This window comes from Salvelinus sp. IW2-2015, linkage group LG36, assembly GCF_002910315.2.
Source record: "Salvelinus sp. IW2-2015 linkage group LG36, ASM291031v2, whole genome shotgun sequence".
Lineage (NCBI taxonomy): Eukaryota > Metazoa > Chordata > Actinopteri > Salmoniformes > Salmonidae > Salvelinus > Salvelinus sp. IW2-2015.
Window position 1 is genome coordinate 27,224,698 of NC_036875.1, and position 27,824 is coordinate 27,252,521.

General features: G+C 45.4%; 2 protein-coding genes across 3 annotated transcripts in view; both read left to right on the top strand.

Annotated features, from left to right (window-relative positions):
• LOC111959283 (E3 SUMO-protein ligase RanBP2) overlaps nucleotides 1-27,469 on the top strand; it is a 51,328-nt gene extending 23,859 nt beyond the window's left edge. Inside the window, exons 20-38 of the mRNA XM_070437762.1 lie at nucleotides 2,192-2,347; nucleotides 2,452-2,538; nucleotides 2,653-2,858; nucleotides 2,983-3,694; nucleotides 10,668-11,278; nucleotides 11,599-11,694; nucleotides 11,873-12,106; nucleotides 12,224-12,380; nucleotides 12,779-18,259; nucleotides 19,168-19,318; nucleotides 22,019-22,155; nucleotides 22,460-22,655; nucleotides 23,095-23,675; nucleotides 23,830-23,940; nucleotides 24,092-24,237; nucleotides 25,284-25,557; nucleotides 25,668-25,843; nucleotides 25,964-26,137; nucleotides 26,340-27,469. Of these exons, the coding sequence (XP_070293863.1) occupies nucleotides 2,192-2,347; nucleotides 2,452-2,538; nucleotides 2,653-2,858; nucleotides 2,983-3,694; nucleotides 10,668-11,278; nucleotides 11,599-11,694; nucleotides 11,873-12,106; nucleotides 12,224-12,380; nucleotides 12,779-18,259; nucleotides 19,168-19,318; nucleotides 22,019-22,155; nucleotides 22,460-22,655; nucleotides 23,095-23,675; nucleotides 23,830-23,940; nucleotides 24,092-24,237; nucleotides 25,284-25,557; nucleotides 25,668-25,843; nucleotides 25,964-26,137; nucleotides 26,340-26,645 (9,992 nt within the window). The 3' untranslated portion in view covers nucleotides 26,646-27,469. The remainder of the gene's footprint in view (nucleotides 1-2,191; nucleotides 2,348-2,451; nucleotides 2,539-2,652; nucleotides 2,859-2,982; nucleotides 3,695-10,667; nucleotides 11,279-11,598; nucleotides 11,695-11,872; nucleotides 12,107-12,223; nucleotides 12,381-12,778; nucleotides 18,260-19,167; nucleotides 19,319-22,018; nucleotides 22,156-22,459; nucleotides 22,656-23,094; nucleotides 23,676-23,829; nucleotides 23,941-24,091; nucleotides 24,238-25,283; nucleotides 25,558-25,667; nucleotides 25,844-25,963; nucleotides 26,138-26,339) is intronic.
• On the top strand, nucleotides 2,143-7,643 carry LOC139023796 (E3 SUMO-protein ligase RanBP2-like). 2 transcript variants are annotated; one of them, XM_070437700.1, is made up of 11 exons: nucleotides 2,143-2,347; nucleotides 2,452-2,538; nucleotides 2,653-2,858; nucleotides 2,983-3,193; nucleotides 3,311-3,880; nucleotides 4,035-4,145; nucleotides 4,297-4,442; nucleotides 5,489-5,762; nucleotides 5,872-6,047; nucleotides 6,168-6,341; nucleotides 6,544-7,643. In XM_070437700.1, exons 5-11 carry the CDS (start codon nucleotides 3,700-3,702, stop codon nucleotides 6,847-6,849), a joined length of 1,368 nt encoding a protein of 455 aa, XP_070293801.1. In that variant the 5' UTR covers nucleotides 2,143-2,347; nucleotides 2,452-2,538; nucleotides 2,653-2,858; nucleotides 2,983-3,193; nucleotides 3,311-3,699; the 3' UTR covers nucleotides 6,850-7,643. The 2 variants fall into 2 exon arrangements, with proteins under 2 accessions (XP_070293801.1, XP_070293802.1); XM_070437701.1 differs by having other exon boundaries at nucleotides 2,656-2,858.
• Nucleotides 27,470-27,824: the final 355 nt, after the last annotated feature.

Genomic DNA, 27,824 nt, shown 5'->3' on the forward strand with positions numbered 1-27,824 from the left:
TTTAGACCCTTTTTGGCTATCTCCAAGGGGGCTGTCATGTGCCTTTTACTGAGCAGTGGCTTTCGTCTGGCCACTCTACCATAAAGGCCTGATTGGTGGAGTGCTACAGAGATGGTTGTCTTTCTGGAAGGTTCTCCCATCTCCACAGAGGAACTCTGGAGCTCTGTCAGAGGGACAATTGGGTTCTTGGTCACCTCCCTGAACAAGGCCCTTCTCCCCCAATTGCTCAGTTTGGCCAGGGGGCCAGCTCTAGAAAGAGTATTGGTTGTTCTAAACTTTTTCCATTTAAGATTGATGGAGGCCACTGTGTTCTAGGGGACCTTCAATGCTGCAGAAATGTTTTTGGTACCCTTCCCCAGATCTGTGCCTCGACAAAATCCTATTTCAGAGCTCTACGGACAATTCCTTCGACCTCATGGCTTGGTTTTTGCTCTGACATGAACTGTGGGACCTTATATAGACAGGTGTGTACCTTTCCAAATCATTTCCGATCAATTGAATTTACCACAAGTGGACTCTAATCAAGTTGTAGGAACATCTCAAGGATGATCAATGCAAACAGGATGCACCTGAGCTCAATTTCGAGTCTCATAGCAAAGGGTCTGAATACTTATGTAAATAAGTTCTTCGTTTTTTTTATTTGAATGAAACATGCAAAACATTCTGGTCCTCCCGAGTGGCGCAGCAGTATAAGGCAGTGCTTGAGGCGTCACCACAGATCCGTGTTCGATCCCGGGCTGAGTCGCAGCCGGCCGCACCCGGGAGACCCATGAGGCGGCGCACAATTGGCCCAGCATCATCTGGGTTAGGGGAGGGTTTGGCCGACCGGGATGTCCTTGTCCAATCGTGCTCTAGCGACTCCTGTGGCGGTCYKGGCGCATGCACCCTGACAYGGTCACCAGTTAGTGTTTCCTCCGACACATTGGTGCGGCTGGCTTCCGGGTTAATCGAGCAGTGTGTCAAGAAATAGTGCATCTTGGCAGGATCGTGTTTTGGAGGACACATGGCTCTCGACCTTCGCCTCTCCCGAGTCTGTACGGGAGTTGCAGCGATGGGACAAGACTGTAAATATAAATTGGATATCACAAAATTGTGGAGAAAGAAGGGGTTAAAAAAAAATATGAAAAGTGTTTTATTTTGATTCTAAAAATGTTTTCGCTTTGTCATTATGGGGTATTGTGTGTAGATTGAGGAGGATAAAAAATATATATATATGTGTATTTCATCCATTTTAGACTAAGGCTGTAACTTAACAAAATGTGTAAAAGGGGAAGGGGTCTGAATACTTCCTGAATGCACTGTACAAACCTATAGTACAACAACCTAATGAGCTGCATGCCCATGTGTGATACTCAACAGTAACTCTTACTCTAGTGAAATATAGATTTCTACAGATGAAAGTTAGGATAGCTGTTTAGCTATTGGAGGGGTGAAATGACTAAGTTCCTGGTAGCAGCCAGTTGTGTTAACGGCGATTCAGAGTACTTCTCCCTCTGTTTAAAAGGAGACACGGGGAGATTCCAGCCATGCTTGCTGTCACACACACATTTTTAGTCCAGGATGTGTAGCAACAGTGTGAAATCAAATCCCACTCTGGTCCGGTTTGTTCCAGAGATTTACGATATGTCCCAGTGAAAGAGCCATTGTTGAAAACGTATTCTACCACTGGACAGTTATCTATGAATTGGTTTAAGAGGAGCAGGAAGAAATGGTACAACTGCTATGGTTGGCCTCATGTACAGTACACTGTAGATCCATGATTCAAAGGTTTATGATGCTTTTGAGATTGACTTACTCAGTAGTAATAGCATTGTCAGAGATATAGGAGACTGCTCGCTCGGGGGGTGAAATGCACGTTGTCAATTTTTTTTTAGATGCATGTGTTTTGATGAGGAATTAACCCTAGACATGCAACTATCTGCTTAGTGAAATGGTTTTGTGACTTTCTAGTTAATAAAATGTTAGCCTGCCTTTTAGTACCAAACAATAACCTTGGAGCATAATTACGTCAAGTCTTATTACAGTTTCTGTAGATCCAATTTTCAATAATAATAATAAATCAAATTCACCTTGGAGATTAATATAGTTGTATTAATCGGTTCCTGCTCTCAATGTCTCTCTGTTCTGTACACTGTTCTGTAGGAAGGGGGCCTCCTGACTGAGTTGTCTCACCATTTGTGTTGTGTTATAGCACCCTCCCAGGCGGAGGCCGACRGKGAGGTGGAAGTGGTGTATGTGAGGCAGCCAACAGTTGAGCAGGCTCTTCTGGCCAGGGAACTCCTGCTGCCTCTCACCTTCTTCTGCTACCAGAACGAACCAGGATATASCAGCRACGCCCAGACAGATGGTGAGAAACACTCTCTCTCAAACTTTTTCTACCTGCATGAGCAACCGTTTAGTAATTGTAGTTGACAGTGTTGCTAACGTTAGTTTGTGCTGTGAATATTGCAGATGAGGACTTTGAGACAGCAGTTAAAGCCCTGAATGGAAAACTGTACCAGGATCCTCCTGAGAGAGAAGCTGCAAGTGCAGGTTCTGGTAAGTTTCATGGCCAAAGCAGCTATAGAGATGGGTATGAATAGGACAGGTTGGGGTGAAATTTCTCCACAGAAGTTACTTCTCCAATAACCTGCTCAACTCGTTTCCTCTCAGCAGGCCAGGCGGACGCAGGTGTTCAGGGTCTGGACCTGGAGCTTGAGGTGGTATGGGAGAAGAGGCCTACTCCAGAGCAGGAACAGAAAGCCAGGACCCTGCAGCTGCCTTCAACCTTCTTCTGTGGTGTAGGCAGCGATAGCGAGGCAGAGAAGGACAAGCCAGAGGATTTTGAGACAGAGCTTCGCAAAGCACAGGAGGCTCTGGTGAGATTATATGATATATGCATGTGTTTGCACATAGGTAAACAACTTATGTGGCATTGGGTTATAAGAAATTGAAAGTGGTTCTCTCAAGCAAATGTTAACTGTTTTAGTTATTGTGTTTTAGGATGCTGAGAGAAGCTCAGACCCTGTTTCATCTGAGGCTGTGTCCTCTAGCACCGGCGATACTGTGCCAGAACAACAGGTCCCAGACCAGTCCCCCAGCAGCCAGGAACAGGCTTCAGATCAGTCTGAGGCAGAAGTCCAGTCCACTACAGCAGAAGAACAGGTCCCAGATCAGTCCTTAACCATACAGGAGGCTGAAATCCCAACCCCAGGTAGCCAGGAACAGGCCACAGAACAGTTGGTTACCATCCCAGAGCAGAAGTCCATCCTTACAGAGATAACATTCCCAATCAGTCCCTTAACCATACAGAGGCGAATCCCAACCCCAGGTAGCCAGGAACAGGCCACAGAACAGTCAGTTACCATCCAGGATGCTGACATCCAATCTTCTACAGCAGAGGAACAGGTCCCAGTTCAATCAGTAACCATCCAGGAGGCAGATGTCCAGTCCTCTACAGCAGAAGAACAGGTCTCAGTTCAGTCATTAACCATTCAGGAGGCAGAGGTCCAGTCCACTACAAAGGAGCAGCAGACTCCAGATCAGTTAGACTCCACTTCAACACCATCTCAGACTGCGGTCTCCCGCAGCAGGGAGCAGGCTACCACTCCAAACCGTCCAGAAAAACCTGCTGCTAGTGCCCCAGCTTTGATAACCCCCTCATTTGGTTTTGGATTTGGTGCACAGTTTGGCAAAAAGCCAGGGCAGTGGGAGTGTAACATGTGTCTTGTTAGAAATGAGGAGTCTGCAAGCAGTTGTGTTTCTTGTCAAACTCTAAACGAGCAGGCTCCAGATCAGTCTACTCCTGCAGCTACCAGCAGCAGCAGCCCTATAGACCTGTCTGCCAAGAAGACCTCTGAGCCTGGCTCCAATACTACATTTTCTACAACCACTACTCAGGGTATGAGACATTTATCACTACAAAGCCTTTTGAATTTTGCCCTCACTTAACTCTTGGCAATGCCTTCTATGTCCTCCCAGCAACACAATCCCACTTCTGACACCAATGCAGCAAACTGAGCTGTCTTCTCTTTCTTACTTACTCTCTTTTACAGATGCTCCTAACTCATTTGGCTCATTGGGCTTCAGTGCTCTAGGAGGGGAAGGGTTCTCCTTTGCTGATCTGGCACAGAACACTGGGGGGGAATTTGCCTTTGGAAAACAAGGTTGGCACTTCTAAGTTTTCTCTATACGATTGACTGAAGAAAATTCAATATGATGTGTGTTCTTAAGATTTCTATTAGTCACCATGACAACTGAGCTATGTTTCAGWGAAAACAAACATTTCAGTTAACTTTTTTTATGTTTCATTATTAGATTCCAACTTCTCGTGGGCGAACGCCGGGGCTACGTTGTTTGGAGCTGCAGCCCCAGCCAAAGCTGAGGGAGGGGAGGAGGGGAGTGATGAAGAGGACARTAATAATGTGGGCATTGACTTTGAACCCATAGTCTCTCTACCAGAGGTACTTATCAATGCACTGCTACTCATTTATCTCCACTTACCCTTACTGGGAATGTTATGAAGAACAGCTCATAGGAGCAGACCGGTTTCTGTAGTGAGGAAGCTTGTTGTACAAGTACACAGCCTGGACAGGACACTAGTCTAACGCAGGGCCTTACCCCAATCTCTCTCTTTAAAGGAAAAATCAAAATAAAACCACTCATTCTTTAATTTATAGGGTTAAATAACACTAAAATGTGAGAAACGTTTTTTTGTGAATATATTTTTCATTTTGGCGTCATAATAAGGTTTGTAGCAACATGGAAAATTGTTATGGAAATCTGTTGCATCTCAAGTCGTCTACAAAATCCACAGTGCAATGCTCTCTCTACGGGCAAACGTAGCTACACACAATAATACAGAAGATAATATCAGCATGTTTAGTTAGCTGTAAAATCTCCTAAACAAACTTCACTATCAATTTATGAGTCTACAATCTCACCGTGTTCAACCTGCAGATCGATGTGCCTTAGAGTGGAGTCTCTAAGGCACATGGAAACGATGAGAGAAGACATCCTCCCGAGTTGTGACATCGGCCAGTATTGAAATCTGACATGTATAATAGATAATTTTGCAATCTAAAAGGCGTATTCCTCTTAATTTCCAGTGTAGTGAGAGTGACTTTATCACAGTGCTACGTCATACCGGAGGCAATTCTGCCTGCTCGAACCACAATAACTCTGATACACATGAAAACATGAAATGACCCAGGGAATCGATAGAACATCKCTCATAGATGCACAAAAACAATATAACATTCAAAATGGGTGAACCTTTCCTTTAATGCTGAGTTCCAAGCAGAGACTCTACGTCATCGTTATAACTGTCTAAATGTGTTCTAGGTGGAGGCTTAGTCTAGAGCTGGCATTACTCCACATTCTATCTATATGACAGAGAATCTTGCATGTTCTACGCAATACATTTCTATATGAGTTCTGTAATCTTACACCCTCCTGATTAATGAGCCCTTGGTCTCGTCTTTAACCTGCGTGTAACTGTGTTGTCCAGGTGGAGACTAAGTCAGGGGAGGAGGATGAGGAGATCCTGTTTAAGGAGCGTACCAAGCTGTACCGCTGGGAGAGAGACCTGGGCCAGTGGAAGGAGAGGGGTGTGGGAGACATCAAGATCCTCTTCCACCCCGATAAGAGGTTCTACCGGGTGCTGATGAGGAGGGAGCAGGTGCTGAAGGTCTGTGCCAATCACACCATCTGTCAGAGCATGGAGCTCAAACCCATGAACACCTCTAACCAAGCCCTAGTCTGGACAGCTACTGACTTTTCAGGTAGGTCTATACATAATTCGGCAACACACACACAAAGCTACGTAAATATATTGATTCGTATATAATTTGAATTGATAAATGTTTTTTTATCAACAACAAAACATTCCAGAGGGTGAGGGTAAGGTGGAACAGTTGGCAGCCAAGTTTAAGACCGCGGAGCTGGCCGAGTGTTTCAGGAAGACCTTCTGTGAGTGTCAGAGTCGTATGAGCCAATCAGAGGCCTCGTCCCTCTCCTCCCCCCAGCTGTCCAGGGTACAGGAACATTCCAGAGACGCCAATCCCCAGGTCAGTGTTTCCCCTGTCTGCTAATGTATAGGTGGGCCGCCTAGCCTACTACTTTTGTCCCCTCCACCTACAATAATGTTTAATAATTGTACTAAAGAGTCCACTAAACTCTGCCCCCAGGTGTACCTCTCTATCTCCGCTGACGACGAGCCCCTGGGAACGGTCACCATAGAACTGTTCTCTCACATCGTCCCCAAGACAGCTGAGAACTTCAGAGCGCTGTGTACAGGACAGAACGGCTTCGGGCTGCGCAACTCTGTCTTCCACAGGGTCGTACCGGACTTCATGTGTCAGGTGAGAAGCGGGGAGTGCAGTTGTGGGTTTAGCCTCCAACCAGACAATAATCAGAGCCAAAGTGCTTTCATAACCTTCAATACCATGTTTCCCAAAACATAGGTCACAGTTGGTGCCTCTTGGAACACGAAACATTTTGTAAACCTCTGCAAGAATGTATAACTCTGTTTGGTCCTGTCTCTGTATTGTCCTCTTTCTTCAGGGTGGAGACATCACCAACCAGGATGGGACAGGAGGGAAATCCATCTACGGGGACAAGTTTGAGGATGAGAACTTTGACGTGCGCCACACAGGCCCGGGGCTGCTGTCCATGGCCAACCACGGCCGAGACACCAACAACTCCCAGTTCTTCATTACCATGAAGAAGGCTGAGCACTTGGACTTCAAACACGTGGCCTTTGGCTTTGTCAGAGAGGGCATGGATGTGGTCCGCAGCATGGGAGAGCTGGGCACAAAGACTGGCAAACCCAGCAAGAAGATTGTCGTCACCGAATGTGGACAACTGTAGAGCTTCGCTCTGTTCACTGACTGTGGACATCTCAACTGTAGGGCTGAGATCTGGTCACTGGCTGGATGGCTATCGGCCTTCGCTCTGGCCATGGACTGGACAGTGATAGGCTTTCAAACTGTGGACAACTATAGTAGGAAAATCTCAAATGAGACCCTATACCTCATGTAATGTAAAACATGTTTTTTTTTTTTACAAGAGCCCATGTGCAGTGCACGAAGGGTTCTGGTAGTGCACTACGGGGGGAATAGGGTGTCATTTGAGACAGAGATGGTCACCTTTTCAAAAGTGTTGCCCCACCCTGAGGGCAGCATGTGACTGTGAATCCCCAGTCTGTTTTTTTGTGTATAATGTACATTAACTTTCTTTGAGAGGGGTGTTCTTTTCATGTTTTCCAATAAGAGTTGAAAACGCTGGTTCCTTCATAAGCTCCCTAACTTGATTGTTTTGTATAATTAAGCCTTAATCGAGATGAACAAGAAACCTTGTTTAAAAACCAACCTCTGTTCATTTTGAACTACGTTCCTTTCTCCTGCTCCCTGTGAATACTTGTAGGTGTGTTTTTGTGTATACATTGATTTCATAATGTACAAATCATTGAGACTACCTTTGTCCATTTTAAACTCTAAAGTTAGGAATATGAAGAACTATAACCTACTGTGTGACACTTTGGGAGAGGGATGACATAATATCTTATTGTTGTGGAAGAACCTTTTATGGTATTCTGTTGACAAATATCACTTGGAGTTGAAACAATTCTTATTGTCAATAAATAAATGATGCTGGAGAATGTCTTTAGAAATAAAGTTGCTTTATACTGATAATTATGAGGATGCCCTTTACGATTAAAAACATACTTTTAGTCATGTAGTGTATGTGGACACCTGCTCGTTGAACATCTCATTCCAAAATCATAGGCATTAATATGGAGTTGGTCCCCCCCTTGCTGCTATAACAGCCTCCACTCTTCTGGGAAGGCTTTCCACTACATGTTGGAACATTGCTGCAGGGACTTGCTTCCATTCAGCCACAAGAGCATTTGTGAGGTCGGGCACTGATGAACGATTAGCCCTGGCTCGCAGTTGGTGTTCCAATTCATCTCAAAGCTTTCGATGATGTTGAGTTCAGGGCTCTGTGCAGGCCAGTCAAGTTCTTCCATACTTATCTCGACAAACCATTTCTGTATGGACCTCGCTTTGTGCACAGGGGCATTGACATGCTGAAACAGGGAAGGGCCTTACCAAAACTTTTGCCACAAAATAGGAAGCACAGAATTGTCTAGAATGTCATTGTTTGCTGTAGCTTTAAGATTTCCCTTCACTGGAACTAAGGGGCCTAGCCCAAACCATTATTCCTCCTCCACCAAACTTTACAGTTGGCACTATGCATTGGGGCAGGTAGTGTTCACCTGGCATCCACCAAACTCAGATTAGTCCATCGGACTGCCAGATGGTGAAGCGTGATTCATGACTCCAGAGAACGCGTTTCCACTGCTCCAGAGTCCAATGGTGGCGAGCTTTGCACCACTCCAGCCGACGCTTGGCATTGCGCAAGGTGATCTTAGGCTTGTGTCTGGCTGCCTGGCCATAGAAACCCATTTCATGATGCTTCCAACAAACAGTTATTGTGCTGACGTTGCTCCCAGATGCATTTCGGAACTCAGTAGTGAGTACTGCAACCGAGGACAGACTATTTTTAATTCAAATCAAAATCTAATTTTATTTGTCACATGCACCGAATACAGGTGTTAAACTTATCATGCTTAATTACAAGCCCTTTAACAATGCAGTTAAGAAAAGATTTACTAAACAAACTAAAGTAACAAAATGAGATAATATACATGGGCTACTGGTACCGAGTCAATGTGCGGGGGTAATTGAGGTAATATGTACCTGTAGGTAGGGGTAAAGTGACTATGTATAGATAATAAACAGCGGGTAGTAGCATTGTAGAGAGCACAGTCTATGACTTGGGTGACTGGAGTCTTTGACAATTTTTTGGGCCTTCCTCTGATACTGCCTAGTATAGAGGTCCTGGATGGCAAGAAGCTTGGCCGTACGCACTACCCTCTGTAGCGCCTTATTGATGGATACCGAGCAGTTGCCATACAAGGCAGTGATGCAACCGGTCAGGATGCTCTCGATGGTGCAGCTGTTGAACTTTGAGGTTCTGGCGACTCATGCCAAATTTTTCAGTCTTCTGAGGGTGAATAGGCGTTGTCTTCACGACTGTCTTCGTTTGTTTGGACCATGATAGTTTGTTGGTGATGTGGACACTAAGGAACTTGAAGCTCTCTGCCCGCTCCACTACAGCCCTGGCGATGTGAATGGGGGCATGCTCGGCACACCTCTTTCTGTAGTCCACCAGCGACCTGGTCAGCGTGTACTGCGGCCGTCCAGCCACAGGAGTTGCTAGTGCCCGATAAGACAAGAATATCCCTGCCGGCCAAACCCCCCCTAACAGCCTGGGCTCGAACCCTGCGTCTCTGGTGGCACAGCTAGCACTGTGATGCAGTGCCTTAGACCATGGCTAAACATACTTTTTGGTGATAAAAATCGGTGCGTGATGACGTTGTTGGCACAAAATGTACACTTATTGACCTATTAAAAATCTAATGGTCAAAGTGTTTCCATCGCATTTTCAACTCTACCGATAGTTTTGTCACAAAAACTGTTGCGTTAAATAGCAGATGTGCCTAATCTGGTTTTGGCACCACCTCGCAGATACAGTCTAGCCAACAACGTGCAGATACAGTGCTGGTAGGCTAGTCTAAGATTATTATAGATAAGAGTGAGAATATTTAATATGTCAAATGTTCACTGCCCTGTGAAGTTCAAAACGTATTTCATCTGTAGCCTAATAAACTGCATGGTTTCCCGTATCATAGTAGGAAGACCTCACACCATGTCATTGCGTGACTCCAAGTTTACTTCAATATGATGATTATTATATCAATATTTGTGCATAAAGGTGTTTCCACCGCCATTTCTGGCATAATTGATTTTACCGACACAAAAACACCCCACCATGTCGAACGAACAAATTATCAGATTATTTTTTTCTACGGTATGACTCGCATAAAACCTTTTGATGGAAACGTGGTTATGGGCATTCCGAGTCTTTTCGGTGAGCCAGCTTAATTGGCTCTGTTTCGGATCTTCGTTTAAAATGCTTAAAAATCTACCTAGAACCATGAACAAATGAGCAAATCTCCAATATATAGCGCAAAGGGTAGGCTACCATTGGAAATTAGTTTTCAAAAAATTTTTACATGTCCAAACTATTAGATGACCTGCATTTAATTTAAACTTTTTTGCACTGAAAAAAATTGCGTGGACCATATTGACTTGCTCTCCCCACTATTTGTTGTTTCTGCAGTGAGGATTCACCCTCTTTAGATAATTACTTTGTAACTCATCTGCAGAAAAACTTTACTTTGAGCTCAAAAAGCTAAATTGCTGTCGTGTTTGAGTTAATAGGAGCAACATGAATGAACATAACAGAATCTATGCTATCAACTAACTTTTTTCTATCTGCAAATACAGGTATGAAAAATGCACGTTTTGTTTATTTAATCTGTTAGTTAAAATGTGGATACATTTGATCAGCTTTAACTTTCCATCACTTACGTTTCCTAAAAGAGACAGAGTCCTGTTTTAACAATCCTAGCCTGGCCTCTGTCCAACACCACACACCCTTTGTCCAACACCACACCCCCTACAGACAGAGTACAGCACAAACAACACCCACCGAATCAGGAAACGTTCCCACTCTCGCACACAACAAGCATTTCCAGAGAAACGAAACTGATCTGTGATACTTTGCTGCTCAGCCTGTTGATGTGTTAACTATAATGGCAGATGCAATGGACTTGATAAATTGTTCAATTTGTCTGGAACTACTGAAAGATCCGGTGGCTATTCCCTGTGGACACAACTATTGTATGGGCTGTATTGAGGACTGCTGGGATCAGGATGATCTGAACGGTGTCTACCACTGTCCACTGTGTAGAAAGACCTTTTCCCCGAGGCCTGTTTTGAACAAAAATACTCTACTGATTGAATTGGTGGAGAAACTGAAGAATACAGGACTACATGTTGCTTCTCCTGCTCACTGTTATGCTGAACCTGGAGATGTGGAGTGTGATTTCTGCACTGGGAGAAAACTAAAATCTGTGAAATCCTGTCTGGTGTGTCTGGCCTCTTACTGCGAGACTCATCTACAGCCTCATTATGAAGTAGCTCCATTAAAGAAGCACAAGCTGGTCAAAGCATCCACACAACTACATGAGAAGATCTGCTCTCATCATGATAAACTGCTGGAGGTTTACTGCCGTACCGATCAGCAGTGTATCTGTTATCTTTGTACAGTGGATGAACATAAAGGCCATGATACAGTGTCAGCTGCAGCAGAAAGAACTGAAAAACAGGTAAGGACATGAGCTTTGTATTTCACTCTCATGTCTATTACCACAGTTGATTACTAAGGAAGTGTTCTAAGGGCTCAAACAGGAAAATATCCAGTGTCTCTTACAAGTCTTATTGTCTTATCAAGTCTACTCTACATTCTAAATCTATTCTACATTTGAATTATACTTTTCTTATTTTTATTACCTCACGGTTTTGATTGGGTTTTTAAAATATTAAAATCTATCAACATTTGATATTGTACATAGCACAATACTTTATTTGATTTGGTGTTTTTGTGATGTATTTAATATTTTACTAAATATTATTTATTTTTATACAGAAACAGTTGGATGAGAAACAGCAGATATTAAAGCAGAGAATCCAGAAGACAGAGATGGGGGTGTTGGGGGCGAGACAGTCTATACAGTTTGTCAAGGTAAGTCTTGAAGAGGTCATTTGGCTGATGGCCTTCTCAACAAATGACTTTATTTTTGTCTAAGAAACTGTAATCCCACTGAGCCCCACTGTGGGGAACAAGCTGACTAGGGTCCTGATGAGAGCTGAGTGAATGGAATGGTTGAAGTGGGCCCTGTCCTCTCTGTGTGTCCTAACAGAGCTCTGCACAGGCAGCAGTGGAGGACAGTGAGAGGATCTTTCCTGAGCTTATCCGCTCCATTGAGAGAAGGAGCTCTAAGGTGAAGCAGCTGATCAAAGCCAAGGAGATGGCTGAAGTCTGTCGGACTGAAGGACACCTGAAGCAACTGGAGCAGGAGGTGGTTGAGCTGAGGAGGAAAGACGCTGAGCTGGAGCAGCTCTCACACACAGAGGATCACATCCATTTCCTCAAGGTGACATCACTCATTCTGTTAACAGAGGAAACAGCCTCTCTAGACTTCTGTGGTATCCCTCAAAAAATCTGCTTTCTGTGGTTACATGACTTTACCTTGTTTCCTGATCTCTCATAGAGTTTCCAGTCTTTCTCTGTCCCGCCGGGAATTGAGGGCTTACCCAGCACTTTTAACCCTCATGTCTCCATTGAGGATGTCAAGAAGTCACTCTCCGAACTACAAGACCGAATGGAGAATGTATTCAATGAGGAAATGGTAAAGATATCTAGAAAAGGTAAAGCTTATGTCTCATGCATACAGAACAATGAAGACTATATTTTAGTGATATATATACTTGTTAAATGCTCTGTTCAATTAAAAGTCAGATCTGCAGTATTTATTGATATATATACCCATTGATTCTTGCCTCAAGAGCTTAGTACACACGTATTACCTCAGCATAACCCAAAAGATACACAAACAAGTGTATATAGTTAAAAATTTGGTTTAACTCTATCCCTTGATCTTGTCCTTGCATCATTTCAGTAATTTATTTGAAAGAGGTTACATTTCTCCAGCCCCATCCCTCTGCCTTATAACAAACCATGTGGCTGGCTGCTGTTTGGCTAGGGAAAAAATAATAACAATTGTGCCTTTTAAAAATGTATTTATCTAACTTTTTTCCTTTTGAAGTTGGATATGCCTTTTTAGCCAGTAGCCCAATGAGGAAAATCCTCTTCTGCTTGGGAGAATGCACCTCTGGCTTCAGCTTCCAACCAGTTATCAGTCCATCCAAGTCCCTGGCCAAGCTGAACCAGATCAGGGTGTCTGTGGACGAGGACCAGGACGTGACCCAAGAGAATGACAAACAGGCTACTAAAACCAAAGTCTTTACTGGTAGGTCAGCTTCAGTGGGAGGATTTACTTTTAGATTTGGGGCCGACTCTCAGCCCACCCCCAACCCTCCCATCCCTGAGTCTGGCTACTTCACCAAGCCCTTCGTCGTACCTGTCCAAACACCTAAAAGCATTGAGCGAAAGCCTGTGGACTTTGGGAAGATGTCTTTTGGCCAGCCGATCCCTGCTGAGCATCCTAAAGTGCTTAGCTTTGGTGCTGAAATAGTCGCCCAGTCCACTCCATCATCAGCTGCCTTTAAAATCAACTCCAACTTTAAATCCAATGACGGGGACTTCACCTTCAAGTCCAAAAACAGTGAGAGCCTGTTGAGGCTTCTGACATCAGACATTCCCACCAAATCAGAGGTCCCCTCAGAGGGGAAGCCCCAATATCCTCCCAGCCTGGGAGGGATACTTACCTTTGGCACTAAAAGCGCTCTTGGGTTCTCCTTTAATGACGCAATCCAGATCCAGGACAAACCAAACCTGTTTGGAAAAATTGACCAGCCATTTAGTTTCTTTGATGTAACCCCGCCGGTATTTGGGCTAGCAAACACAGCGAAGGAGGAGAAGGGAGCAGAGAGCAATAACGACAGCACTCATGTGGAGGAGGACGAGGATGGGCCTCACTTTGAGCCTATTGTGCCCCTCCCTGACAAAGTAGACATGAAGACTGGAGAGGAGGAAGAGGAGGAGATGTTCTGTAACAGGGCCAAGCTGTTCAGATTCGATGCAGAGACAAAAGAGTGGAGAGAGAGAGGTATCGGCTTAGTCAAAATCCTAAAGCACAATAGATCAGGAAAAGTGCGTCTGCTGATGAGGAGGGAGCAGGTTCTGAAGATCTGTGCTAACCACTACATCACGCCAGATATGCTCCTGAAACCAAATGCTGGATCTGACAAGTCCTGGGTCTGGAATGCCGTTGATTATGCGGATGAGGAACCAAGGACTGAGCAACTGGCCATCCGGTACAAAACGGAAGACGAGGCATTGCTCTTCAAGACAAAGTTTGAAGAGGCTCAGAAGATCGTTCTCAAATCTCCAGAAAAGCAGCTAGATCAGTCATATAGGAAAAATAATTTTCCTAAACTCTCTGCTCCATTGGCGACAAACTTTGCTGCCCAGTTTGCAAAGAAGTACGGGGAGTGGGACTGCGATGTGTGCTGTGTAAGAAATGTAGCTAAAGTTATGCAGTGTGTTGCCTGCCAGACTGCCAACCCTAATGCCCCATCAAAGCCGGACAGCGCAACGGCTACTGACATCAAAGGCTTTACTAGTGGGGCAGCTTCAGTGGGAGGATTTACTTTTGGATTTGGAGCTGACTCGTCAAAAGACACCAGCAGCGCAGGATCTATTGGAAAAGGATTTGGGTCTTTTGGAGCTCAGATACCCTCCTCCTTTACGTTTGGAACCAGTGGCACCACTTATATACCTGCTGCTGGTTTTGGTGCCCAGTTTGGAAAGAAGTACGGGGAGTGGGACTGCGATGTGTGCTGTGTAAGAAATGCAGCTAAAGTTATGCAGTGTGTTGCCTGCCAGACTGCCAACCCTAATGCCCCATCAAAGCCGGACAGCGCACCGGCTACTGACATCAAAGGCTTTACTAGTGGGGCAGCTTCAGTGGGAGGATTTACTTTTGGATTTGGAGCTGACTCGTCAAAAGACACCAGCAGCGCAGGATCTATTGGAAAAGGATTTGGGTCTTTTGGAGCTCAGATACCCTCCTCCTTTATGTTTGGAACCAGTGGCACCACTTATATACCTGCTGCTGGTTTTGGTGCCCAGTTTGGAAAGAAGTACGGGGAGTGGGACTGCGATGTGTGCTGTGTAACAAATGCAGCTAAAGTTATGCAGTGTGTTGCCTGCCAGACTGCCAACCCTAATGCCCCATCAAAGCCGGACAGCGCACCGGCTACTGACATCAAAGGCTTTACTAGTGGGGCAGCTTCAGTGGGAGGATTTACTTTTGGATTTGGAGCTGACTCGTCAAAAGAMACCAGCAGCGCAGGATCTATTGGAAAAGGATTTGGGTCTTTTGGAYCTCAGATACCCTCCTCCTTTACGTTTGGAACCAGTGGCACCACTTATATACCTGCTGCTGYTTTTGGTGCCCAGTTTGGAAAGAGGCAAGAAACCACAAAAGTAGCAGCAGAATCAAAGKCCTCAACCATGCCATTTGGCTCTGGATTTGGTGTGCAGTTCAGCAAAAGGGCAGGGCAATGGGACTGTGATACATGCGCTTTAAGAAATGAGGCATTTGCAAACAGTTGTCTCTCTTGTCAAACTCCTAACCCTTCAGGAAAACCTGCTGCTGGTGCCCCAGCTTTGGCAACCCTCTCAATTGGGTCTGGATTTGGTGCACAGTTTGGCAAAAAACCAGGGCAGTGGGAGTGTGACACGTGTCTTGTTAGAAATGAAGAGTCTGCTAGCAGTTGTGTTTCTTGTCAAACTCCAAACCCTGTAGCCAAAACAGATGTAGATGGAGCAGCAGAATCAAAGCCCTCAACCATGTCATTTGGTGCCRCGGGTTTGGCAACCCTCTCAACTCGGTCTGGATTTGGTGCCCAATTCAGCAAAAAYCRAGGGCAYTGGGACTGTGATYCATGCGTTGTAAGAAACGAGGCTTCTTCAAGCAGTTGTGTTTCTTGTCAAACTCCTAACCCTTCAGCAAAATCAACAGTAGAGGTAGCACCAACAACAAAGCCAACAGTGTCAGACTTTGGTGCTGCTTTMTCAAGGAAGGATGTACAATGGGACTGTGACACTTGTCTAGTGAGGAATGATGCATCTGCCTCTAAGTGTGTTTCCTGCCAGACACCCAACCCCAATGCTAGCAGCTCCTCTCTRAGGGCCATGTTTGCCAGGCAGGAGGGAGAGTGGGACTGTGACYCATGTCTAGTCAGAAACAACGACTCTGCTAGTCAATGTGTCTCCTGMCAGATGCCCAAACCCAATGTTAAGAGCATAMCCACAGCCGCCACTTCCAGCTCATCCTRCAGCTTTAACTTCGGGTGTCGGACTGCCTCTACTCAACCCACAGGCGCTGGGTTTAAAGCGAACTTCAACGGTGACAGCTCTTTGCAGTTTGGCACAGGCAAAGTTGATAAAAGTTCCCCTGCATCCTTCAAGTTTGAGACCCCTCAGGCTGAAAGCAGTACCCCCAGTGCTGCAGGCTTCTCTTTCACCATGCCCATCCCAGCAGGTGGRTTTAAGTTTGGCACTCAGGAAACTGCAAAGGAAACGCTACCAGCTGAAACTCAGACTCCTGCTTCAGGGTCTGRGTCAATGTTCCTGAAGAATATTGCAGAGCAGCACAGAGAGAAAGAGAAGGAATCTGGTGTCAGTGTATATGCATCAGTGCTGTCAGTGGACAAGACAGGTCAGGATGAAAATCCCKTCTTCACTGGCAAACCCAACGACTTCAGTTTTGCAGACTTGGCTAAAAACRCACAAGGYGACTTCCAGTTTGGTCAGACTGACTCCAATTTCAAAGGCTTCACCRGCGCTGGTGAGCAGCTYTTCACATCCCTTCAGTCAAACCAGAGGGCAGACACCTCAGCTGACCAGGATGAAGAGGACATATACAAGACAGAGGATAATGACGATATCCAGTTTGAGCCTGTGGTCCAGATGCCAGAGAAAGTGGACCTGGTCACAGGAGAGYAGGACGAACAGGCCCTCTACTCCCAGAGAGTGAAGCTCTTCAGGTTTGACGGAGACATCAGCCAGTGGAAGGAGAGGGGCGTTGGGGTCCTCAAGTTCCTGAAGAACGCCACCAATGGCAGGCTCAGGGTGCTGATGAYYAGAGAGCAGGTCCTGAAGGTGTGTGCCAACCACTGGATCACCACCACCATYAACCTGAAGCCCTTGGCTGGCTCCGACAAGGCCTGGATGTGGCTGGCTAATGACWTRTCTGATGGAGATGCCAGACTGGAGCAACTCGCTGCCAAGTTTAAAACCCCTGAGCTGGCTGAGGAGTTCAAGCTGAAGTTTGAGGAGTGTCAGAMGCTCCTGTTAGACATCCCACTGCAGACTCCTCACAAGCTTGTTGACACAGGCAGAACTGCACATCTCATCCAGAAGGCAGAGGAGATGAAGTCTGGCCTGAAAGATCTTAAATCTTTCCTGACCGATGACAAAACCAAGATCAAGGAGGACGACAGCCAAGCTAACATCACGACAGCCAGTAACACCTCTGGTCTGAATATCAAGCCCCACGCAGAGAACACTGGCCCTACCTTAGAATGGGACAACTATGACCTGAGAGAGGAGGCTCTGGACGACAGTGCTGACACCTCTGTCTACGCCTCACCCCTGGCAAGCAGCCCAATCAGGAAGAACCTCTTCTGCTTTGGAGAATCCACAGAGGGCTTCAACTTCAGCTTCCAGCCTGTCGTSAGTCCCGCCAAGTCGCTGGCCGAGATGAACCAGAGCGGGGTGTCTGTGGACGAGGAGCAGGACATTAGCCAGGAGGAGGAGCGGGACGGCCTGTACTTTGAGCCTGTGGTTCCCCTGCCAGACCTGGTGGAGATCTCCACTGGAGAGGAGAATGAAAATGTGTGTTTCAGCCACAGGGCAAAGCTGTATCGCTATGACAAAGACCTGAATCAGTGGAAGGAGAGGGGCATCGGAGACCTCAAGATACTGCAGAACTGCGATACCAAACGAGTCAGACTCATCATGAGGAGAGACCAAGTCCTGAAGATCTGCGCCAACCATTGGGTCACACCTTCTATGAAGTTGGAGCCCATGAAGGGTGCTGAGAAGGCCTGGGTCTGGAGCGCTATTGACTTTGCCGAGGTAACTAAGGGAAATGTTGAGCAGTTAGCTGTGAGATTCAAACTGAAGGATGTGGCTAACTCCTTCAGAGATATATTTGACCAGGCTAAAACTGCCCAGGAGAATGAGATTCTGGTCACTCCAATAGCCTCCAGTGAGACCCTTACTCAGGAGGAAGCAATAGCGACGGGGACAACAGTGTGTGGACAAGCTGATGTGGACATCCTGGAGGAGACCACCACAGAACGGACAGAGCTGTATCATGAGACTTTACACACCCCTGACTGTAAGTCCTCCACTGGCACTCCACATAGCCCTCTCAACCTCTCCAGGATGGTGATGTCCCCACCCAAGTTCCTCTTTGGAACAGACTCTCTCCAGAAGTTTTTCGGCAGCAGCCCCCCGTCGTCCAAGGAGGATAGTTCTTCAGAGAGCTCCAAGGTTAAAGACAGCGGTCGGACCTCCCAGCCTTTAACTGCATTCAAAATCTCAGAAAAAGGTAAGCCTTTTGTTATTCTTTCTTGATTGTTTTTGTTGATCTTGTGGTTCAGTGTAAACCGCTTGTTTTTGAATGGTGACGCCCATTWTGGAGWTWWRACATAATTTGACCCCATTGTGTTGTGATTCCATTCATGTCCCATTGGTTTATCGCATTGCTCCTCCCACCAGCCCACACTCTTGTGTTAGTAGGACAGAACATAACCGTCACTCCCATTAGCCTAACTTACATCCACTCTTCCTCACATTTGGTATTTTGATATAGGTTGTTTGATATGATAGCCGATGAAATTGATTATATAGTCCATTTCATTTAGTATATTATACAAAATAAGGCAGTCACAAGATTTATTGCAGGCTTTGTCTTCATGAAGGCAGAAATGGGGACAGGACGTAGTTAGAGATTAGGCCTGGGCAATTCCAGTCCTCGGGGGCCGGATTGGTGTCACACTTTTGTCCTCTAACTATGTCCTGTCCCCACCATTCTTAAAGTAGTCAACAGGGTGGGACTTGCCATGGGTTACGGAAGGYTCACATGATTCCATCCGAGTCATCTGCCAGTAAATTATACTTCTGAGCAAACACTAGGTGGCAGTATGCACCCTTTCAGTTTGTTTGCCAACTWGGAGGAGAAGGAGGAGGTAATAATAATGGAGATTGCCTCAATGGCGCTGCCCGTGAGTTTACAGACGCCATAATGGAACTTATATAAAGATGATATCTCTYTCWTTCTCTATGGGACAGGACCGAAATATAGAAAGATTGATATAGSCCTAATCCATTACYCTTACTTAATGCAATGACATTCAGCAACTTGAAGCTAACCAAAGATGCATTAATACATTTTCATTTCTTAATCCAACCACCCCCAATTCTAGTTTGTCTCACATGCCAACCATTATTTTGTAGGATTGGATTTTAGGRTTTTCAAAGATAACCCAAAGACTTTTTGGACCAGCACCTCATCCACCCAATTTGAGCCCCCAGGTACTCTGTCACTACACTGTGTGTGTGCTGTGACACGTCACCTACACAGCTGTCACCTGTCTGGCCTTGCCTGGTAGCCGGTCTTAACCAGCACGCAACTAGTGGAACATGCAGTGCATTRGGAAAGTTTTCAGAGATGTAGATTTTTTCCCACATTTTGTTACGTTGGTCTTATTCTAAAATTGTTGTTTCCCTCAATCTACACACAAAGCAAAAACAGGTTTAGACARTTTTGCAAATTTATAAAAAATAAACAAATAATACATTTACATAAGTATTCAGACCCTTTACTCACTACTTTGTTGAAGGTGAARCTTCGCCCCAGTCCTGAGCGCTCGGGAGCAGGTTTTCATRAAYGATCTTTATGTACTTTACTCTGTTCATCTTTCCCTTGATCCTGACTAGTCTCTCAGTCCCTGCCGCTGAAAAACATCCCCACAGCATGATGCTGCCACCACCATGCTTCACCGTAGGGATGGTGCCAGATTTCCTCCAGACGTGAACCTTGGCATTCAGGTCAAAGAGTTCAATCTTGGTTTCATCAGACCAGAGAATCTTGTTTCTCATGGTCAGTCCTTTAGACCCTTTTTGGCTATCTCCAAGGGGGCTGTCATGTGCCTTTTACTGAGCAGTGGCTTTCGTCTGGCCACTCTACCATAAAGGCCTGATTGGTGGAGTGCTACAGAGATGGTTGTCTTTCTGGAAGGTTCTCCCATCTCCACAGAGGAACTCTGGAGCTCTGTCAGAGMGACAATTGGGTTCTTGGTCACCTCCCTGAKCAAGGCCCTTCTCCCCCAATTGCTCAGTTTGGCCAGGGGGCCAGCTCTAGAAAGAGTATTGGTTGTTCTAAACTTTTTCCATTTAAGATTGATGGAGGCCACTGTGTTCTAGGGGACCTTCAATGCTGCAGAAATGTTTTTGGTACCCTTCCCCAGATCTGTGCCTCGACAAAATCCTATTTCAGAGCTCTACGGACAATTCCTTCGACCTCATGGCTTGGTTTTTGCTCTGACATGAACTGTGGGACCTTATATAGACAGGTGTGTACCTTTCCAAATCATTTCCGATCAATTGAATTTACCACAAGTGGACTCTAATCAAGTTGTAGGAACATCTCAAGGATGATCAATGCAAACAGGATGCACCTGAGCTCAATTTCGAGTCTCATAGCAAAGGGTCTGAATACTTATGTAAATAAGTTCTTCGTTTTTTTATTTGAATGAAACATGCAAAACATTCTGGTCCTCCCGAGTGGCGCAGCAGTATAAGGCAGTGCTTGAGGCGTCACCACAGATCCGTGTTCGATCCCGGGCTGAGTCGCAGCCGGCCGCACCCGGGAGACCCATGAGGCGGCGCACAATTGGCCCAGCATCATCTGGGTTAGGGGAGGGTTTGGCCGACCGGGATGTCCTTGTCCAATCGTGCTCTAGCGACTCCTGTGGCGGTCRMGGCGCATGCACCCTGACARGGTCACCAGTTAGTGTTTCCTCCGACACATTGGTGCGGCTGGCTTCCGGGTTAATCGAGCAGTGTGTCAAGAAATAGTGCATCTTGGCAGGATCGTGTTTTGGAGGACACATGGCTCTCGACCTTCGCCTCTCCCGAGTCTGTACGGGAGTTGCAGCGATGGGACAAGACTGTAAATATAAATTGGATATCACAAAATTGTGGAGAAAGAAGGGGTTAAAAAAAAATATGAAAAGTGTTTTATTTATTTTGATTCTAAAAATGTTTTCGCTTTGTCATTATGGGGTATTGTGTGTAGATTGAGGAGGATAAAAAATATATATATATGTGTATTTCATCCATTTTAGACTAAGGCTGTAACTTAACAAAATGTGTAAAAGGGGAAGGGGTCTGAATACTTCCTGAATGCACTGTACAAACCTATAGTACAACAACCTAATGAGCTGCATGCCCATGTGTGATACTCAACAGTAACTCTTACTCTAGTGAAATATAGATTTCTACAGATGAAAGTTAGGATAGCTGTTTAGCTATTGGAGGGGTGAAATGACTAAGTTCCTGGTAGCAGCCAGTTGTGTTAACGGCGATTCAGAGTACTTCTCCCTCTGTTTAAAAGGAGACACGGGGAGATTCCAGCCATGCTTGCTGTCACACACACATTTTTAGTCCAGGATGTGTAGCAACAGTGTGAAATCAAATCCCACTCTGGTCCGGTTTGTTCCAGAGATTTACGATATGTCCCAGTGAAAGAGCCATTGTTGAAAACGTATTCTACCACTGGACAGTTATCTATGAATTGGTTTAAGAGGAGCAGGAAGAAATGGTACAACTGCTATGGTTGGCCTCATGTACAGTACACTGTAGATCCATGYTTCWAAGGTTTATGATGCTTTTGAGATTGACTTACTCAGTAGTAATAGCATTGTCAGAGATATAGGAGACTGCTCGCTCGGGGGGTGAAATGCACGTTGTCAATTTTTTTAGATGCATGTGTTTTGATGAGGAATAACACTAGACATGCAACTATCTGCTTAGTGAAATGGTTTTGTGACTTTCTAGTTATAAAAATGTTAGCCTGCTTTTAGTACCAAACAATAACCTTGGAGCATAATTACGTCAAGTCTTATTAAAGTTCTGTAGATTAAATTTTCAATAATAATAATAAATCAAATTCACCTTGGAGATTAATATAGTTGTATTAATCGGTTCCTGCTCTAATGTCTCTCTGTTCTGTACACTGTTTGTGGAAGGGGGCCTCCTGACTGAGTTGTCTCACCATTTGTGTTGTGTTATAGCACCCTCCCAGGCGGAGGCGACGGGAGGTGGAAGTGGTGTATGTGAGGAGCCAACAGTTGAGCAGCTCTTCTGGCCAGGGAACTCCTGCTGCCTCTCACTTCTTCTGCTTAGAAGAACCAGGATATAGCAGCAACGCCCAGACAGATGGTGAGAAACACTCTCTCTCAAACTTTTTCTACCTGCATGAGAAACGTTTAGTAATTGTAGTTGACAGTGTTTCTAACGTTAGTTTGTGCTGTGAATATTGCAGATGAGGACTTTGAGACAGCAGTTAAAGCCTGAATGGAAAACTGTACCAGGATCCTCCTGAGAGAGAGCTGCAAGTGCAGGTTCTGGTAAGTTTCATGGCCAAAGCAGCTATAGAGATGGGTATGAATAGGACAGGTTGGGGTGAAATTTCTCCACAGAATTACTTCATCCAATAACCTGCTCAACTCGTTTCCTCTATCAGGCCAGGCGGACGCAGGTGTTCAGGGTCTGGACCTGGAGCTTGAGGTGTATGGGAGAAGAGCCTACTACAGAGCAGAACAGAAAGCCAGGACCCTGCAGCTCCTGTCACCTTCTCTGTGTGTAGCCAGCGATAGCGAGCAGAGAGAGGACAAGCCAGAGGATTTGAGACAAGAGCTCGCAAATCACAGGAGGCTCTGGTGAGATTATATGATATATGCATGTGTTTGCACATAGGTAAACAATTATGTGGCATTGAGTTATAAGAAATTGAAAGTGGTTCTCTCAAGCAAATGTTAACTGTTTTAGTATTGTGTTTTAGGATGCTGAGAGAAGCTCAGACCCTGTTCATCTGAGGTGTGTCCTCTAGCACCGGGCGATACTGTGCCAGAACAACAGGTCCCAGACCAGTCCCCAGCAGCCAGGACAGGCTTCAGATCAGTCTGAGGCAGAAGTCAGTCCACTACAGCAGAAGAACAGGTCCCAGATAGTCTTACCATACAGGAGCTGAAATCCCAACCCCAGGTAGCCAGGAACAGGCCACAGAACAGTTGGTTACCATCCAGGAGGCAGAAGTCCAGTCCTCTACAGCAGAGGAACATGTCCCAGATCAGTCCTTAACCATACAGGAGGCTGAAATCCAACCCCAGGTAGCCAGGAACAGGCCACAGAACAGTCAGTTACCATCCAGGATGCTGACATCCAATCTTCTACAGCAGAGGAACAGGTCCCAGTTCAATCAGTAACCATCCAGGAGGCAGATGTCCAGTCCTCTACAGCAGAAGAACAGGTCTCAGTTCAGTCATTAACCATTCAGGAGGCAGAGGTCCAGTCCACTACAAAGGAGCAGCAGACTCCAGATCAGTTAGACTCCACTTCAACACCATCTCAGACTGCGGTCTCCCGCAGCAGGGAGCAGGCTACCACTCCAAACCGTCCAGAAAAACCTGCTGCTAGTGCCCCAGCTTTGATAACCCCCTCATTTGGTTTTGGATTTGGTGCACAGTTTGGCAAAAAGCCAGGGCAGTGGGAGTGTAACATGTGTCTTGTTAGAAATGAGGAGTCTGCAAGCAGTTGTGTTTCTTGTCAAACTCTAAACGAGCAGGCTCCAGATCAGTCTACTCCTGCAGCTACCAGCAGCAGCAGCCCTATAGACCTGTCTGCCAAGAAGACCTCTGAGCCTGGCTCCAATACTACATTTTCTACAACCACTACTCAGGGTATGAGACATTTATCACTACAAAGCCTTTTGAATTTTGCCCTCACTTAACTCTTGGCAATGCCTTCTATGTCCTCCCAGCAACACAATCCCACTTCTGACACCAATGCAGCAAACTGAGCTGTCTTCTCTTTCTTACTTACTCTCTTTTACAGATGCTCCTAACTCATTTGGCTCATTGGGCTTCAGTGCTCTAGGAGGGGAAGGGTTCTCCTTTGCTGATCTGGCACAGAACACTGGGGGGGAATTTGCCTTTGGAAAACAAGGTTGGCACTTCTAAGTTTTCTCTATACGATTGACTGAAGAAAATTCAATATGATGTGTGTTCTTAAGATTTCTATTAGTCACCATGACAACTGAGCTATGTTTCAGWGAAAACAAACATTTCAGTTAACTTTTTTTATGTTTCATTATTAGATTCCAACTTCTCGTGGGCGAACGCCGGGGCTACGTTGTTTGGAGCTGCAGCCCCAGCCAAAGCTGAGGGAGGGGAGGAGGGGAGTGATGAAGAGGACARTAATAATGTGGGCATTGACTTTGAACCCATAGTCTCTCTACCAGAGGTACTTATCAATGCACTGCTACTCATTTATCTCCACTTACCCTTACTGGGAATGTTATGAAGAACAGCTCATAGGAGCAGACCGGTTTCTGTAGTGAGGAAGCTTGTTGTACAAGTACACAGCCTGGACAGGACACTAGTCTAACGCAGGGCCTTACCCCAATCTCTCTCTTTAAAGGAAAAATCAAAATAAAACCACTCATTCTTTAATTTATAGGGTTAAATAACACTAAAATGTGAGAAACGTTTTTTTGTGAATATATTTTTCATTTTGGCGTCATAATAAGGTTTGTAGCAACATGGAAAATTGTTATGGAAATCTGTTGCATCTCAAGTCGTCTACAAAATCCACAGTGCAATGCTCTCTCTACGGGCAAACGTAGCTACACACAATAATACAGAAGATAATATCAGCATGTTTAGTTAGCTGTAAAATCTCCTAAACAAACTTCACTATCAATTTATGAGTCTACAATCTCACCGTGTTCAACCTGCAGATCGATGTGCCTTAGAGTGGAGTCTCTAAGGCACATGGAAACGATGAGAGAAGACATCCTCCCGAGTTGTGACATCGGCCAGTATTGAAATCTGACATGTATAATAGATAATTTTGCAATCTAAAAGGCGTATTCCTCTTAATTTCCAGTGTAGTGAGAGTGACTTTATCACAGTGCTACGTCATACCGGAGGCAATTCTGCCTGCTCGAACCACAATAACTCTGATACACATGAAAACATGAAATGACCCAGGGAATCGATAGAACATCKCTCATAGATGCACAAAAACAATATAACATTCAAAATGGGTGAACCTTTCCTTTAATGCTGAGTTCCAAGCAGAGACTCTACGTCATCGTTATAACTGTCTAAATGTGTTCTAGGTGGAGGCTTAGTCTAGAGCTGGCATTACTCCACATTCTATCTATATGACAGAGAATCTTGCATGTTCTACGCAATACATTTCTATATGAGTTCTGTAATCTTACACCCTCCTGATTAATGAGCCCTTGGTCTCGTCTTTAACCTGCGTGTAACTGTGTTGTCCAGGTGGAGACTAAGTCAGGGGAGGAGGATGAGGAGATCCTGTTTAAGGAGCGTACCAAGCTGTACCGCTGGGAGAGAGACCTGGGCCAGTGGAAGGAGAGGGGTGTGGGAGACATCAAGATCCTCTTCCACCCCGATAAGAGGTTCTACCGGGTGCTGATGAGGAGGYAGCAGGTGCTGAAGGTCTGTGCCAATCACACCATCTGTCAGAGCATGGAGCTCAAACCCATGAACACCTCTAACCAAGCCCTAGTCTGGACAGCTACTGACTTTTCAGGTAGGTCTATACATAACTCGGCAACACACACACAAAGCTACGTAAATATATTGATTCGTATATAATTTATGAATTGATAAATGTTTTTTATCAACAACAAAAAATTCCAGAGGGTGAGGGTAAGGTGGAACAGTTGGCAGCCAAGTTTAAGACCGCGGAGCTGGCCGAGTGTTTCAGGAAGACCTTCTGTGAGTGTCAGAGTCGTATGAGCCAATCAGAGGCCTCGTCCCTCTCCTCCCCCCAGCTGTCCAGGGTACAGGAACATTCCAGAGACGCCAATCCCCAGGTCAGTGTTTCCCCTGTCTGCTAATGTATAGGTGGGCCGCCTAGCCTACTACTTTTGTCCCCTCCACCTACAATAATGTTTAATAATTGTACTAAAGAGTCCACTAAACTCTGCCCCCAGGTGTACCTCTCTATCTCCGCTGACGACGAGCCCCTGGGAACGGTCACCATAGAACTGTTCTCTCACATCGTCCCCAAGACAGCTGAGAACTTCAGAGCGCTGTGTACAGGACAGAACGGCTTCGGGCTGCGCAACTCTGTCTTCCACAGGGTCGTACCGGACTTCATGTGTCAGGTGAGAAGCGGGGAGTGCAGTTGTGGGTTTAGCCTCCAACCAGACAATAATCAGAGCCAAAGTGCTTTCATAACCTTCAATACCATGTTTCCCAAAACATAGGTCACAGTTGGTGCCTCTTGGAACACGAAACATTTTGTAAACCTCTGCAAGAATGTATAACTCTGTTTGGTCCTGTCTCTGTATTGTCCTCTTTCTTCAGGGTGGAGACATCACCAACCAGGATGGGACAGGAGGGAAATCCATCTACGGGGACAAGTTTGAGGATGAGAACTTTGACGTGCGCCACACAGGCCCGGGGCTGCTGTCCATGGCCAACCACGGCCGAGACACCAACAACTCCCAGTTCTTCATTACCATGAAGAAGGCTGAGCACTTGGACTTCAAACACGTGGCCTTTGGCTTTGTCAGAGAGGGCATGGATGTGGTCCGCAGCATGGGAGAGCTGGGCACAAAGACTGGCAAACCCAGCAAGAAGATTGTCGTCACCGAATGTGGACAACTGTAGAGCTTCGCTCTGTTCACTGACTGTGGACATCTCAACTGTAGGGCTGAGATCTGGTCACTGGCTGGATGGCTATCGGCCTTCGCTCTGGCCATGGACTGGACAGTGATAGGCTTTCAAACTGTGGACAACTATAGTAGGAAAATCTCAAATGAGACCCTATACCTCATGTAATGTAAAACATGTTTTTTTTTTTTACAAGAGCCCATGTGCAGTGCACGAAGGGTTCTGGTAGTGCACTACGGGGGGAATAGGGTGTCATTTGAGACAGAGATGGTCACCTTTTCAAAAGTGTTGCCCCACCCTGAGGGCAGCATGTGACTGTGAATCCCCAGTCTGTTTTTTTGTGTATAATGTACATTAACTTTCTTTGAGAGGGGTGTTCTTTTCATGTTTTCCAATAAGAGTTGAAAACGCTGGTTCCTTCATAAGCTCCCTAACTTGATTGTTTTGTATAATTAAGCCTTAATCGAGATGAACAAGAAACCTTGTTTAAAAACCAACCTCTGTTCATTTTGAACTACGTTCCTTTCTCCTGCTCCCTGTGAATACTTGTAGGTGTGTTTTTGTGTATACATTGATTTCATAATGTACAAATCATTGAGACTACCTTTGTCCATTTTAAACTCTAAAGTTAGGAATATGAAGAACTATAACCTACTGTGTGACACTTTGGGAGAGGGATGACATAATATCTTATTGTTGTGGAAGAACCTTTTATGGTATTCTGTTGACAAATATCACTTGGAGTTGAAACAATTCTTATTGTCAATAAATAAATGATGCTGGAGAATGTCTTTAGAAATAAAGTTGCTTTATACTGATAATTATGAGGATGCCCTTTACGATTACAAACATACTTTTAGTCATGTAGTGTATGTGGACACCTGCTCGTTGAACATCTCATTCCAAAATCATAGGCATTAATATGGAGTTGGTCCCCCCCCCTGCTGCTATAACAGCCTCCACTCTTCTGGGAAGGCTTTCCACTAGATGTTGGATCATTGCTACTGGGAATTGCATCCGTTCAGCCACAATAGCATTAGTGAGGTCGGGCACTGATGTTTGGCGATTAGCCCTGGCTCGCAGTCGACGTTCCAATTCATCCCAAAGGTGTTCGATGGGGTTGAGGTCAGGGCTCTCTGCATGCCAGTCAAGTTCTTCCACACCTATCTCGACAAA